The 13,247-nt window shown below is 51.5% G+C and overlaps 6 protein-coding genes across 6 annotated transcripts; 3 read left to right on the forward strand and 3 right to left on the reverse strand.

Moving 5' to 3' along the window:
* Window positions 1-291: 291 nt before the first annotated feature.
* Window positions 292-2,940, reverse strand: PV05_01587 (uncharacterized protein). Its single transcript, XM_013466597.1, has 2 exons — window positions 2,515-2,940; window positions 292-2,447 (listed from the first exon to the last, which is right to left on the reverse strand). Exon 2 carries the CDS (start codon window positions 2,244-2,246, stop codon window positions 654-656), a length of 1,593 nt encoding a protein of 530 aa, XP_013322051.1. The 5' UTR covers window positions 2,247-2,447; window positions 2,515-2,940; the 3' UTR covers window positions 292-653.
* A 135-nt stretch (window positions 2,941-3,075) lies between these two features.
* PV05_01588 (uncharacterized protein) lies at window positions 3,076-4,535 on the forward strand. Its single transcript, XM_013466598.1, has 4 exons — window positions 3,076-3,208; window positions 3,263-3,401; window positions 3,451-3,711; window positions 3,757-4,535. Exons 1-4 carry the CDS (start codon window positions 3,172-3,174, stop codon window positions 4,478-4,480), a joined length of 1,161 nt encoding a protein of 386 aa, XP_013322052.1. The 5' UTR covers window positions 3,076-3,171; the 3' UTR covers window positions 4,481-4,535.
* A 376-nt stretch (window positions 4,536-4,911) lies between these two features.
* Window positions 4,912-7,262, forward strand: PV05_01589 (glutamate decarboxylase). The gene is made up of 4 exons (XM_013466599.1): window positions 4,912-5,441; window positions 5,492-5,519; window positions 5,574-6,739; window positions 6,800-7,262. The coding sequence occupies exons 1-4, from the start codon at window positions 5,182-5,184 to the stop codon at window positions 6,909-6,911; spliced, it is 1,566 nt and encodes a 521-aa protein (XP_013322053.1). The 5' UTR covers window positions 4,912-5,181; the 3' UTR covers window positions 6,912-7,262.
* Window positions 7,263-8,189: 927 nt separating this feature from the next.
* On the forward strand, window positions 8,190-9,667 carry PV05_01590 (uncharacterized protein; the record flags this gene model as incomplete). The annotated part of the gene is made up of 5 exons (XM_013466600.1): window positions 8,190-8,297; window positions 8,356-8,435; window positions 8,500-8,574; window positions 8,694-9,093; window positions 9,262-9,667. The coding sequence occupies 5 exons, from the start codon at window positions 8,190-8,192 to the stop codon at window positions 9,424-9,426; spliced, it is 828 nt and encodes a 275-aa protein (XP_013322054.1). The 3' UTR covers window positions 9,427-9,667.
* Window positions 9,668-10,051: 384 nt separating this feature from the next.
* On the reverse strand, window positions 10,052-10,706 carry PV05_01591 (uncharacterized protein; the record flags this gene model as incomplete). Its single annotated transcript, XM_013466601.1, has 3 exons — window positions 10,052-10,202; window positions 10,309-10,498; window positions 10,556-10,706. 3 exons carry the CDS (start codon window positions 10,704-10,706, stop codon window positions 10,052-10,054), a joined length of 492 nt encoding a protein of 163 aa, XP_013322055.1.
* A 1,215-nt stretch (window positions 10,707-11,921) lies between these two features.
* PV05_01592 (40S ribosomal protein S18) lies at window positions 11,922-13,065 on the reverse strand. The gene is made up of 4 exons (XM_013466602.1): window positions 12,858-13,065; window positions 12,729-12,755; window positions 12,537-12,675; window positions 11,922-12,477 (listed from the first exon to the last, which is right to left on the reverse strand). The coding sequence occupies exons 1-4, from the start codon at window positions 12,859-12,861 to the stop codon at window positions 12,180-12,182; spliced, it is 468 nt and encodes a 155-aa protein (XP_013322056.1). The 5' UTR covers window positions 12,862-13,065; the 3' UTR covers window positions 11,922-12,179.
* Between the last annotated feature and the right edge of the window lie 182 nt (window positions 13,066-13,247).

The raw sequence follows: 13,247 nt of genomic DNA on the forward strand, positions 1-13,247 counted from the left end.
AGACGGCCTATATACGAGATCGTACGCGTCGAGAGGACTCTTGCAGATTAATCGCCGTCTCAAGGTCTCTCCGTCCACTCTGACGCACAAACACAACGCAATAGTGACTACACAGGGCATATGTCACCTTTCTGAGAACGCGTGCAGGTCATCTCTCTGAATTGCATCATGTTCCACCCCCAAGAACGGAGCGAAGGAAATTGAATGTCTGGTGTGCGAATCGTGCAGTGCACCGGAACTCGTCACCGAAGATGACTACCATAAACGGAGTGATACTTTTTTCTCTGATTTCATTGACAAGGTCCAGGGGATGTTCTTCCGAAGGTGTGTCATCGAACCTTGCCGCGCCAATGACCATATCGCTTGTATGTCTAAGGTACAAGTCTACATGCAAACATGCTGTGATCAGATCAGATCAGATCAGAACAGATCAGAACAATTCACTGCGCTTTTTCGTGGAGCGTAGCGGTTCAAGACTCTCCATACCCAAAAACCCAAACCCAAACCCAATGACGGATGTACGAGGCAACAACGCTCACTCAACAATGGATGGATATCGTACAACTCGGCGAACAATGTCCCAAGACCGCTCGATGCTCAACGCTCGATGCTCACGCTCGACGCCTGATGCTTAAAGGGGTATGAATGCAGCATTACTCGTCCAGGATGGGACTCGACCGTGGTGGATATGTAGAGGCACGCTTCGGCTTTCTTGTTGGCGACCGTGCCGAAGAAGTAAGACTCGATAGCGGTGTGATTGGGACGTCCTTTGGCTCAAATTGGTCTCCTTCGCCTTGAAGGTAGTCTTCAGGTTCAACCGTGATTTCGGGCTGCTTCACCAGTGATTTGCGTGCTGGGTCGGGGGTGGGTGGCGATGAAGTCTCAGGTGAGCGTGTTGGGTCGGAACTAGTAACAAGGCTGGGGGCTTTGTCACCTGCACCTGCCGCTGGGCTGAGTAATACAGGTATACTTTCTCGTTTGCTGGATCGTCGTCGCCCGGGGAGACTCCCATCGTAACCCAGCTGGATGGTCAGATCGACTCTGGCGAGATCCTCCCGGGATCCAACGGAACCGATGACAGAGATCTCTTCCGAAGGCCCACTGGAAGGAGATGCAGACTTGTTCCGCGTCATGTAGACGTCCGCCAACCTCTTAGCTGCCGTGACCAGACGTTCTCTTACTTCTGGCTTCTTGAGGTATGCATTGGTCTTGACTTCAAGTTCGCTGGGCCCATCGGTGTCTTTGACTGCCCGCCAGTTGTCCAGCTTGATATCGTGGATACCAGTGTCGGCACTGAAACGGTCAAAGAAGAATTGCTCGGGAATGATGCTGGAAATATATGATAGGTCGATTGCGCGTTGTTCCGACTCTGTTGCGATTTTGACCAGATCTGAGACAAGACCAAGAGCGTTGACCACTCCATTGGGGACCAGTCTTGTCCACCATGGCCGTGTCGGTAACGGTTTGGCAAAGAAGTCCTCCGGTAGAGTCCCTGTTCCAATATTGATCATCACCAGCTGTTCATCCTCCTCCAGTCCGTGGTTTTTGTGGTAATGGAGTTTGCCCTCCCAAGACGGGTTGTTTGTCTCGCCGATGCCTCCGTCCGTGAATGAGCGTCCTCTGATGATCATTGGTTCAAAGTAGGAGGGAGCCGCAGACGTTGCTCGGGCTGCTTGTCGCAGTTCCAGGTCGCATGACAACATTTGTTCCCGGTATGGTCCTTGACATTCGTGCGTACAGAAAAATATCGGATGAGGGTTTGGTCTTTCATGACAAAGCACTGTTCCTTGCATACTGTTTGCGTGTGCGCTGCGCATTTTGAGATCGTATGGTTGTCCTCTTGAAGCCAGTAGGTTCTCGATGGCCTTTTCGAGTTCTCTGCCTGAGAACTTGGACCAGTCCCCAAACACTCTTTGCAGGGTTGGCCGTTCTTTGGCGAAGATTCTTCCGGAGAGAATCTTGTACTGTTCGATGCATTCGTCGATGGACATGTTCAACTTTACCAGCATCAGGACAATCAGGCCCCCAGTACTGGTACCAACAGCAATGTCGAAGACATCCTGAGGGTTTAAAGTGGCATGATCTTTTGGTATAGCGTTCCTCCGAGCGAGCTCCTCAGTGACGAGAATCAGTAGAAGCCGGAAAATCAGCAAAGATGAAAGTCCGCGGACACCCCCGCCATCCAGCGAGACCATCGCGATGGGACGCGAAGGCACCGTGTCTGTAACGGCAGCCTTGGAGCCCATCGTGTTGGAGAGACTGGTCGAATCGCGTTTGTTCAGCAGCCTAGTTGTAAGTGGTCGCTGCGAGCTTATTTGGGAATCTCAGAATAGTTGGGCCCAATCCTCAATGAGCTTGTTTGACTTGTATGCCGTCCTGTGTCGGTAAGGTTTGGACCGAGCTCTTAGATGTTTCGTGCTCCAGGAGGTAGATAGAGGTGAATATCGCTGACCACAAGATGAAAATCGTCAATATAAAAATGAAGGCACTCGTGATGCCAAATGCACTACCTACCATCTAAGGACACCCTCACCATTTCCTGACATAACGAAAACTTGAAGATGGCATGCGACAGTACCAACAGCCCCTAGACCGCCGATCTGGGGTGCAAAGGTTCCAGAAATTGATTGAGTCAGGCGGGAGAAGCCTGAAGCCGAATGCCTAGGCGGAGTCAGGCTGTCCATCCAGGTGGGCAGGCAACCGAGAGTCTTTGCTGTTGAAGGTATGATTGGTTGCGGTGGGAGATTTCTTACCAGGATTGTGATCCAGGCTGCAGCCACACGGGGCCGAAATGACCAAGAGAGGCGATGCTCATGCGGCCACTGAAACCCCGACTGACGCAGCCTTGGGGAAGGGCGTCGGGCATGATCCTGGGGAGTGAGGCTTGTGTGGGCTGTGCACTGACGGAATTCGCGCATCCATGACTGTGAAGGATTTTAGGAGAAGTGATTGATGGTGTTGTGTCACACTCTCGCGTTGATCATGGGGGTGAATTTGGCCACCACGTGACGAGGCTCAGCTGACCACGCATCACTGCCTGCTGGCTGGTTTCAGAGATCATAAGTCCCCAGGTCAACATTTCAGCAAGAAGGCCGGTCATGAGTCCAGTAGAACTGCCCCGAATAAAATCACATCCAGTGGGGATCTTTTGAAGGCATTGAACAGCACGGAATGAGCAACCAGCGACCTCTCAAAATTCTTACCTTGGGTAAGTGAGATACCCTAGGCTGCAGGAGTGATTCCTCAGTACTGACTCTAGCAGACGGTGGCGGTCTTCAAGCTTTAGCAACACTCAGCAGCCTCAATGCTGTCTGCAAAGCCATTGCGAAACAGAATGAGGCTACGAGGACACCAGCACCTCATGAACTATTTGATGTAATTTGTGGTGTCGGGACCGGCGGGTAAGTATCTTTCTTTCTGATGTGGCTCCATTTCTGACTGTGAATGCAGGTGGATTGCGTTGCTGCTCGGGCGGTATCGTCTCGATATAGCGACTTGTATGGCTGTCTACATGGATATCGCGAGGAAAGTCGACAGCACAGAGCGGACCTATCGGTGGCACAGAAGACATCGTTGCTTCAAGCTCGATCAAGATCGGCTTGCCTCAGTAACCGACGAGACATTGCAGCGATATGGGCTCGATCCGGGCTTGCTTCCTGGAGGGCCCTCGACGCCGGATTCGCAGAAGAGTATGAGCAGATGCCAATATGCGTGAGTCAGACCCCTACCTTTGAGGGAAGATCACTGACAGGCTAGATTTGCGGTGGGAGTTGTGCAACAACCCAAGAAAGACCAGTCCAAATACGAGCTGTTCAGATCATACCATCTGCCGGACAACAACACCAAGGGCACGCTGCCAGGTCCGGAACCAGAGAAATGCCGTATATCTCAAGCATTCGCCGCGATAGGAGCTGCAAAGTTCTTTCTGAAACCTTGCAAAATAGGAAAGAGCGTCTTCTTCGACGAGACGTTCCCTCAATCGCACCCGATCACCTCAATCGCTCTAGATGAAGTGTTTGGACTCTATGGGCCAGATGCTGACGTATCAGTGTTGCTCAATATCGGTCCGGGCATACCATCGGAGGAAGACTGCAGAGAACTTGACCTGATGTCGACTGGCCCTATGGCTCGCCTGACCAGGAAATTCTCATGGCCAAGGAGAAGGCAGAAACCAGAGGGTGAGAGGGAGAGCCAGGAAGAGCTCGAACAGTCAACCTCGTCGCTCTCCAGCTCCAGCGAGAGCGCATTGAGACTTGACCGTCAAAGACGCATGGACATCAAGGCAAGATTGAAGGAACTGTATGGTGAGCCTGGGCCTGAGAAATATCATCATCTCGGACCGGATTACTCGCTGGAAAAGGCGTCGCTCAATGACGTGCGGGCTATCCGCCTTTTCCGCTCGCAGTCCAATGAATCACAGGAGAGTGCGGAAGAGATTGACGGTGCCGTGAGACAATTCTGGGTCAACGCAAGAGCTTGAGCTTGAGAATGAGTTGGCAGGTAGCAGGTGTATCAAGAATGAAAGACGATTCGTGTATCTGTGATCGGCTTCGACGTCAGGAACGGCGGGAAGATAGTAGCTGAGCTCTCTGTTGGCTGCGTCACGAAAATCCTTGCTGCATCATCAACCGCAAGGAATAGAAACCCGACAAGCCAACTAAGCATCGACAAGCTCACTAGAGGCCGCGTGGAGCCTCGCTCGTGGGTGATAGTTTGGCGCTGAGTTGATGGCCAGCAAAGCCTAACAGGCGCCCACAGGGATGATTGATGTGGGTGGCTTGGCCTGTGTTCCCCCTTGTCTCGCCCTGTCTGGCCCGTCTGGAGGGGCGTGCTCGGTTCCCCGCCAATCGTCATCACCCAGCACACCCAAACTGCGCAGTCTCATGTTGGTTTTGCTCTCATCATCAACCCATTCACTCCTTCGTCAAAGCTCCTCTTCACCCAATCATTCATTGTTCTCTCAGTAGCTGCGCCCATTTCCTGGGAAAAGCAAAACGCAGGTTCTACTTAGGCCGTAATGTTACGTGGACTGCTTTGCCAACTTTGACCGCCTGTCCCAGTCACTGACCTTACTACTCGTCACCTCCTCGTCGTTCTGCAACCTTCCTTTCTCTCGTCCTTCTTCGTCACCTCTCTCCGTACTACAGCAACTTCCTACACAGTCTACAGTGAACCGTCAAAATGGTGAATCTTCACAGTATCAAGCCAGACCCTCATCAGGGTAAAGACCTACCAGCTCGTCGTGCTTCAATCGTACCCGGTCTTGAGCACATCTCTCTCGAGGCCCCTGGCGAGGATGAGTTTTCCACCTCTGTCTACGGCTCCAGCTTTGCCGCACAAGATCTGCCTGACCATGAGATGCCCGAGAAAGAAATGCCAAAGGAGATCGCATACCGCATGATCAAGGACGAGCTCAGTCTGGACGGTAATCCAATGCTCAAGTCAGTCTGTTCTATCCAGATTCGAACCCAAGCTGACCACTCCTCTGTAGCCTTGCCAGCTTCGTCACCACCTTTATGGTACCTCTTGTTGCCCTGTCCTCCTGCCACCATCGCCGCTGATACAATTACTAGGAAGACGAAGCAGAAAAACTCATGACTGAAGCATTCGCTAAGAACTTCATTGACTATGAGGAATACCCCCAGACTGCTGAAATCCAGAATCGATGTGTCAATATGATCGCTCGTCTCTTCAACGCACCAGATCCTAAGGATGGTGGCAATGCCCTTGGTACCTCGACCATTGGTTCTAGCGAGGCAATCATGCTCAGTGTGCTGGCCATGAAAAAGAAATGGCAGAATGAGAGAAAGGCAGAAGGAAAAGATGCCTCGAAACCCAACATCATCATGAACAGTGCTGTCCAAGTCTGCTGGGAAAAGGCAGCTCGCTACTTTGACGTCGAGGAACGATATGTCTACTGTACCGAGGACCGCTATGTCATTGACCCGGAAGAAGCTGTCAACCTCATTGACGAGAATACCATCGGTATCTGCGCCATTCTCGGTCTGACCTACACTGGCGAGTACGAGGATGTCAAGAAGATCAATGATCTGCTGGTGGCTAACAAGATCGACTGCCCCATTCATGTCGACGCAGCCTCTGGCGGCTTTGTGGCTCCCTTCGTCAACCCCAACTTGGTCTGGGACTTCCGCCTAGAGAAGGTGGTCAGCATCAACGTCTCTGGTCACAAGTATGGCTTGGTCTATCCTGGTGTTGGCTGGACGGTCTGGAGGTCACCAGAGTACTTGCCCAAGGAACTCGTCTTCAACATCAACTACCTGGGCGCCGACCAGGCTTCATTCACTCTCAACTTCAGCAAAGGCGCCAGCCAGGTCATTGGCCAGTACTACCAAATGATCCGTCTCGGCAAACGTGGCTATCGTAGTATCATGCTCAATCTTACCCGCACATCCGACTACCTCGCTGCTCAGTTGAGAGCATTGGGCTTCGAGATCATGTCTCCCGGAGGTGGCCGATCCCTGCCAGTGGTTGCCTTCCGCCTTGACCCCGACGATGAACACCTCTACGACGAGTTCGCTGTTGCTCACCAGCTTCGTGAACGTGGTTGGGTCGTCCCAGCCTACACCATGGCTCCACACAGCAATAACCTGAAGATGATGCGTGTGGTCGTCCGTGAGGACTTCAGCAAGCAGCGTTGTGACAGCTTGGTCGGTGACATCAAATTGGCATTGCAGGTCCTCGGTGAGATGGATCGTAAGAGCATGGAACAATTCCAAAAGTACGTTTTTATCCAAAGAGATTCATCAGAATCTCGTTCAACACTAACGACATTGAATAGGCACGTCCAGCAGCATACTCGTCACGGCAGGGCTGGCACGAACATCCAGCCTTATAAGCACGAAAAGCATTCTCTTCAGGGCAAGCATGGAAAGTCCCATCCTGTGTGCTAGACTGTTAGGATTAAAAGAGTTTGAACGTCAGGAGAGACTCGGAAAAAGTCAAACTGCATATTGGGAGTACATGGCACGAAGCCTGGCCAATGAAATGAAGAATGAAGAGGATTCGGCATTCACCACCACCTAGTTTTTTACGGAGTCTCTGACATGGAGCTCTCTAAGGTACAGCATCTAGGCTCACTTTGAAAAACATTGGACTGAACGCTGGCAAGCGAGAACACCTACTTCGCACAGTCGGACAAACGTTGATCCGGAAGCATAAACGAACGACTCCTTTGTGACCGATAGCCACCAGAATGACAGACGCTGCATGACTAACTTTCTTTCATCTCATCACCTTCCACCAAGACTTTGACCTTGCAAACAATTCCAAATCTCTACCAATCTAGCAAGACCACAATGGATGCAACATCTCGCTTGCGAATCGACTGGTCATCGACGTCGAATCACCCTCAGCCCCGTGCAATACTAGTCTCAATCCGTAGAACAACCCCTGCCAGCCTTCAGCATTCACCTGCTGGGCTTTGCGGGGAACTGGCCTCGCCCCATCACCGCCTCTGACCTTCTTGTCGTGAATCATTCATCATGGACCAGGATCAGGACTGTCCTCTCCACTAGCTCCACATAAGCAGGCCCTTCGGACGTGTTCTTCGACCGGAACTCTGGCAAATATTTTCTCAGGACGCTTCCTCTCACTGGCATTCATCTGCCAGGTGCTTGCGGGGTTGTTCCAGCTGTGCAAGCCACCATGCCCGGTAGATCGAATCGAGGCATGACAACGTGCATGGCAATGACTCTTCAGTCCACTGACGTTCTGGCTTCTGGCCACTGCCTCCATATTTCCGGATCCCATTCGTATACACCGCTGTCTTGGCTCCGAGGGAGCTCATCCGGAATGTCCTAGCCCCAGGTGATCCTGGTCCATCGAACCACGCGACTTCAGCAATCAGCCGAAATCCTTTGAAAGGGACTACTTTTTTGACCGAGTACGTCTCATGCACACCCTGCTTGCGTTTGCCAATGAATGTCCCTTGAAGATTGCCATTCGCATGGGGAAGCTACACCTCGCGTGCTTGAGCACAAGCCCCACGTTGCTAGCTCTCTGGTGGTGTGCAAGGGCCGGTTTGTGGGTGGAATGGGAATAAGAGGACAAGCATGGCCTGACCTTGACGCGCATGGTTCTGTCTCGCCAGGCTCTTCGTGTCTCTGCATTCTGCAAACGCGTATCCCCAGCGACGTCAACGTACGAAGCTCTGATACTACTGTTCCAAAATGTCGGCATCCAGTCCCCCAGACCGCGATCTCATTGAGGAAAAGCCACCCTTGTCTCACACTGTCTCTGCCGGTGCAATCTCCATTAGCCCTGAGCTGTTCGAGAAGGTGCGCAAAACTATGGCTCAAAACACCTAGAAGGCAAAAGAACTAAACCCTTTGACAGCTCTACCTTACTCCTAAAGTGCCTCATGCCGGGGATAATATCAAGCGCTTCGCCAATCCAACGCCTCTGGGCTTTGTCGGGTGAGCTGGGCCCGCCCTCCAGAATAGTGTCCGCGTGTAGAGACCCGATATTAACACGAACCAGCTTCGTCATATCGACCATGACCTTCGCCATGGTTATGATGGGATGGGGAGGTGCAGAAGGACTCAGCCCAGTCGTGTAAGTGGTATCCTCACACCTCCCACCTGCATGGCCCTGGTTAGGAAGGAAAAAACAAAAAGCAGAAAGGCAAACCACAAGCCCTGAAGTGAGCTAACCTGCAATACCCACACCTCCAGTGGAATCTTCTTCTTCGTCGGCCCCGTGCTTCTGATCCTCACCGTCATTTTCGAATGGATCATGGGCAATTTCTTCTCCATGATGGTCTGCGGCCTCTTCGCGGTGTTTTGGCTGAGCTTCGGCATGCTGCAACTCCCCACGCTCGGCCTCGCGGCCCCGTACTCGACCAGTGGCACCAACGCCGTCGTCGGCGCCGCGAGCAAAGAGTACAACGCCGTCATCGCCTTGTACCTGATCGTCTGGGGGTTCGCGCTGTTCACGTACTTCATCTTCACGCTCAAGACGAACGTCATCTTTGCCTCCATCTTCCTCTTCGTCACCCTCGGCGCCTGGGTCCTCAGCGGCGCCTACTGGAAGGTCAGCAAGGGCGACTACGAAACCGCGCATACCTTGCAAGTGGTACGTTTCCCTTTTTTTTTCCCTTTCTTTCTTCTTTCTTCTTCGGGACTCCCCGAACCCCCCGTTTTCGCAAACTCCAATGATCCCTCCGGGCAAGAGGGCAACAACTGAAATGAAATGGAATGGAATAAAATAATCAATCCTGAGCTGACAAAGAATGCCTAACAGACCGGCGGCGCTCTCTTGTTCATTGTCGGTTGCCTGGGTTGGTACATGTGTTTTGTCATGATGGCCGCGGAAATGCGCATGGCTATCAACCTCCCTGTCGGGGACCTTAGTCACTTCTGGCCGAGAACAGACCTGGAGATGGGCAAGGCCGAGAAAGAGGCGTAATCAAGATGGATGGAGCAAGGAAAGACGGGTGGCGGTGTGGAGATGGGCAAGGGTGAGAAAGAGGCATCAGAGGCATAATGAAGATGGATGGATCAACGAAGACGGGTGGCGGTGTGTGGAGATTGGTGCTCCTAAAGTGACGCAAGCTAAGCTTGACACCTTGAAGAAGTTTGACGAGCTTTCCATCGAGCAGAGAGCAGATAGCGACGGTCCAGAAAGTCAGGTGGAAACGAGAAGGGGTAATGCAATCCGAATGAGGGAGAGCAAGATGTGAATGGACAGTACAAAGTAATATGCTATCAACCTCCAGCTCCCCTGCCTGGACTAGCAAGTAATATGCTTTTATCTATTTTCCGTGCTTCAGTAACTCAATAATCTCTAACAACTATCGACTGCTCTATTCCATCAGGAAACACATTAATCTTCGGCCTCGCTCATACTGCACGTCGCATCACTTTGCTCCGACATCCTTCTCATCCGACATTACATTGAAAGAGTATTTGAATCAAGCTCGTGCTTTCATTCCTTATTATGTTTCCGCCCCTTGTCAGTGTCGTCGTCATAGCATCTCTTCGTAAAGCTCTGGCTCCAGCGGGTACCGCCGCTTGGCACTTCTTGGGTAGAATCAAGCCACCGCTTGCGTGACAAGCGCAATGATCACAGCAGAACTCTGGCATTCAGCTTTGGACACGTCGCAGTCGTAGTATTGAGTGGACGGGTAGGCGAGGCTGAACTTGGAGAATTTGGTAAGGACGTTGTACGGGTATTGGCCGACACTGCGCACATGGGGTTAGTTGTACGCTTCACCAATACATGCTATGCTCCCATGGATATTGACGAGGCCAGCGTCTCTTTGACTTTAATAGCAAGGGATGAGCGTACCTGTTATCAATGTATTGATGACTCAGTTGGAGAGACATGTTGTCAACACCATTCCACGACTGGACAAGCACACCGAAGGTGGAGTTGTCGCAAGTATTCGTCCATGTGGTGGGAGGTTGCTGGCCGACTGCCCATTCAACACAGCAATGTGTAGAGCCAACTTCGGGTGTGTCTTGGTCAAAGAAGTTGACTGGTCCTAGTTAGCAACGGTTCATGTTCCATGTGGAAACGGAGTAAGGCGGCTTACATTCGATGTAAGTGCTTGCTGTAGACTTGGGGTCTGCTTGGCAAGGGGATGAGACGGTTATGTCGCTAAGCTCGAAGTCGCCGGAGAATGCTGAAGTGAGAGACGAGAAGAAGAGGGCGATGGGGAGTAAAAGTGAGCTGAGGTAATGCATGATGTTGAGGTGAGGTGAGTTCAATACAAGATTGTGGCAGGCGCAAGAGAAGCTGTACAGATGGGAAATTGATAGAGTTGGACTGGTGTCTGGGGTCAGTAGTGGCAGTAAGTCTTAAGGATGAGATTGATAGCCAGAAGTTCCAGCTGTGAGCTGCTGGGACTTTATATCTGTCCTTTCGCCAAATCAGTTTGCTGTGCACTTGCTTGAGCCCAGCAATCATTCCACATGAGCTGCAAGCGTTGCAAATGCATGTTTTTCCCATTAGTGACGTTGCTAGACAAACATTCAAGGTGCGACCCGTGGCCAAGACGAAAAAGCCTCTTTGTTCGACATGGCATCGAACAATTTTCTTTCCAGAATACACCAAGACAAGGTTCAGCTGAGACACTGCGGTCGAGACATCAACAGATCTCAGATGATTCGCACGGACAAGGGAAGCAAGATCAAGACTGAGTGGTGTGCCCCTTACATACATTTGCATATGATGCCACCCCAGCCCACCGCTTATCTGGTCTGGCTGGAGGAACATGGGGATTGGAAGCCGTGCCAGGTGTTCGGAAGAATTCAAGAAGGCTGCCAGAAATAAACCAGTGTTACACGACGGGAGAAGGCAGAAGAGAGAGACAACATTTGCTGCCGGGACCAATACCAAGGCTTGGATTTTGGTGCTGGGTGTGATATTTGGCTTGTTTGGGCAGTTGAATGTTGCATCCGATGCATGGAATTCCAGGTCGATGACCTCAAAATTCGCAACAAGGCCATGGTGGAGTTGGTCGATTGCATGGCGTGACCGAAGCCCGAAAGAGCCCCCAGAAGGCTGAGTTCCCTGCATTGCTTGTGAGAGTATCGGAACAAGATCGCTTCTGGGTTTCCATGGAAGCTTTTTCTGCGTAGGACATGGCGGAGGTTGGAACAAAATGCACCAGTGGACTCCTGCCCAATAATCGCTGCGAGTGGCTGAAGTCCTGCCAGTGACTTCGTCAAGCGATTCCCAGCTGCCTTTGGGCATATTGCCAGGAGGTCTACACAGAGGAGTAAGGCCTATTAGCAGAAGCGAAGTGTGCTGTTCGACAGCCTTCCTGAGCCTCGAACGTTGAGATATGGCAGTCGCGATCCAGCCATGGTAACCAAGCGCAACGCCAGCGGTATGTCACTTGTGTGACAAATAAACGTGCGCCACGAACTTGAACATAGCGGCGGGAGTACAAAGTACGAAGACGGAAGCAAATGTCCACTCACAGCAGAGACAAACAGAAACCCGGAGCGATCAATTCAAGTGATGCCATGCATTTGCTCAAAGAAGCCCACTAACCATTGAACTTCCACGAGTATTTGTGATATTGTCGCACGAACTGAGAAACCCCAGCCATGCCATCTGTTTTTGTCCACTGCAGATTTTGCAATGCTCTGCCGAATGTCCTTGATCAACACCCAACCACCACCGCAAAAACACCACGTGACAGCAGTCGTTTAACCCTTCTTCTTGCTGACACCGACGGTACGACCTCTTCTGCCAGTAGTCTTGGAGTGTTGACCTCTGACACGGAGACCCCAGTAGTGTCGCAGACCACGGTGGGCTCGGATCTTCTTCAGACGCTCCAAATCCTCACGCAGCTTGCTTTCCATACTGTTGGCCAGCACCTGGTAGTTCTTGCCATCGACAATGTCGCGTTGTCTGTTGAGGAACCATTCGGGAATCTTGTATTGAGTAGGGTTTTGGATGATGGTGACAATTCGTTCGAGTTCTTCGGTAGTGATTTCACCGGCACTAGGAATTCCAATCAGCTATCTCTTTTGAACCCCCTTTAGGCCAAATAGTGTCCATACCGCTTGTTCAAGTCGACATCGGCTTTCTTGCAGACCAAGTTGGAGTAGCGGCGACCGACACCCTTGATCCGGGTCAGGGCGTACATGATCTTCTGTTTGCCATCGACGTTGGTGTTGAGAAGACGAAGGATGAACTGGACTGTACTGTATGTCAATACTCGCATCTTCAGGGTTCGGCTCCTTGGATCTTACAGTTCGACTTCTCTCCGCTGACGAGAGCTGTTCACAAAAGTTAGCGGTTGCCCTACAAATTCGTGACAAAGCGGTGGGCTCAGTGAAGAGCAATTTGCGCGCTGAACTCGGTATCGAGGACGAACTTACACATGATGGGCGAGTCTCTCTTTTGACGATGTTGACGAACAAAATGCGATGGGCGCAGTTTCTCTTCGAGTTTGGCTGCGAATGTCGAAAATTCAAAGTGCAGTCTTGGCGACAAAAATCGAGCTAAGACATGATAGGACTAGTGTTAGATAGATGCTCACGTGTCGGTTTCTTATCAGGACCACTCAGGGCTCGCACAATAATCGGCTGTCTGACGCTGAGTACAATCACTGCCCGATTTCTCTCTGGCAAGACAGTGAACCGCACGGCTCTTTCAGACCAAGTATGAGCGCATTGTGGTATCATGCGCTATAATATGAGCTTCTGGTCCCTCACAGACAGATTGTGTTACGGGGTTTCTTTTTCACATACTAGCATGTAGTGCAAATC

The sequence above is a fragment of the Exophiala xenobiotica genome (assembly GCF_000835505.1).
Source record: "Exophiala xenobiotica strain CBS 118157 unplaced genomic scaffold supercont1.1, whole genome shotgun sequence".
In the NCBI taxonomy this organism is placed as follows: Eukaryota; Fungi; Ascomycota; class Eurotiomycetes; order Chaetothyriales; family Herpotrichiellaceae; genus Exophiala; species Exophiala xenobiotica.

What these genes read in the sequence shown, in the direction of transcription:
- PV05_01587 (XM_013466597.1), bottom strand. Translation starts at nt 2,246, where the DNA reads ATGGGCTCCAAGGCTGCCGTTACAGACACGGTGCCTTCGCGTCCCATC.
- PV05_01588 (XM_013466598.1), top strand. Translation starts at nt 3,172, where the DNA reads ATGAGCAACCAGCGACCTCTCAAAATTCTTACCTTGG. An exon ending in TCTCAAAATTCTTACCTTGG is followed by an intron (nt 3,209 to 3,262) that starts GTAAGTGAGATA and finishes TGACTCTAGCAG; the next exon opens with ACGGTGGCGGTCTTCAAGCT. An exon ending in TGTGGTGTCGGGACCGGCGG is followed by an intron (nt 3,402 to 3,450) that starts GTAAGTATCTTT and finishes CTGTGAATGCAG; the next exon opens with GTGGATTGCGTTGCTGCTCG.
- PV05_01589 (XM_013466599.1), top strand. Translation starts at nt 5,182, where the DNA reads ATGGTGAATCTTCACAGTATCAAGCCAGACCCTCATCAGGGTAAAGAC. An exon ending in GACGGTAATCCAATGCTCAA is followed by an intron (nt 5,442 to 5,491) that starts GTCAGTCTGTTC and finishes ACTCCTCTGTAG; the next exon opens with CCTTGCCAGCTTCGTCACCA. An exon ending in AGCATGGAACAATTCCAAAA is followed by an intron (nt 6,740 to 6,799) that starts GTACGTTTTTAT and finishes GACATTGAATAG; the next exon opens with GCACGTCCAGCAGCATACTC.
- PV05_01592 (XM_013466602.1), bottom strand. An exon ending in CAGCGGAGAGAAGTCGAACT is followed by an intron (nt 12,676 to 12,728) that starts GTAAGATCCAAG and finishes CATACAGTACAG; the next exon opens with TCCAGTTCATCCTTCGTCTT. An exon ending in GATGTCGACTTGAACAAGCG is followed by an intron (nt 12,478 to 12,536) that starts GTATGGACACTA and finishes TGGAATTCCTAG; the next exon opens with TGCCGGTGAAATCACTACCG.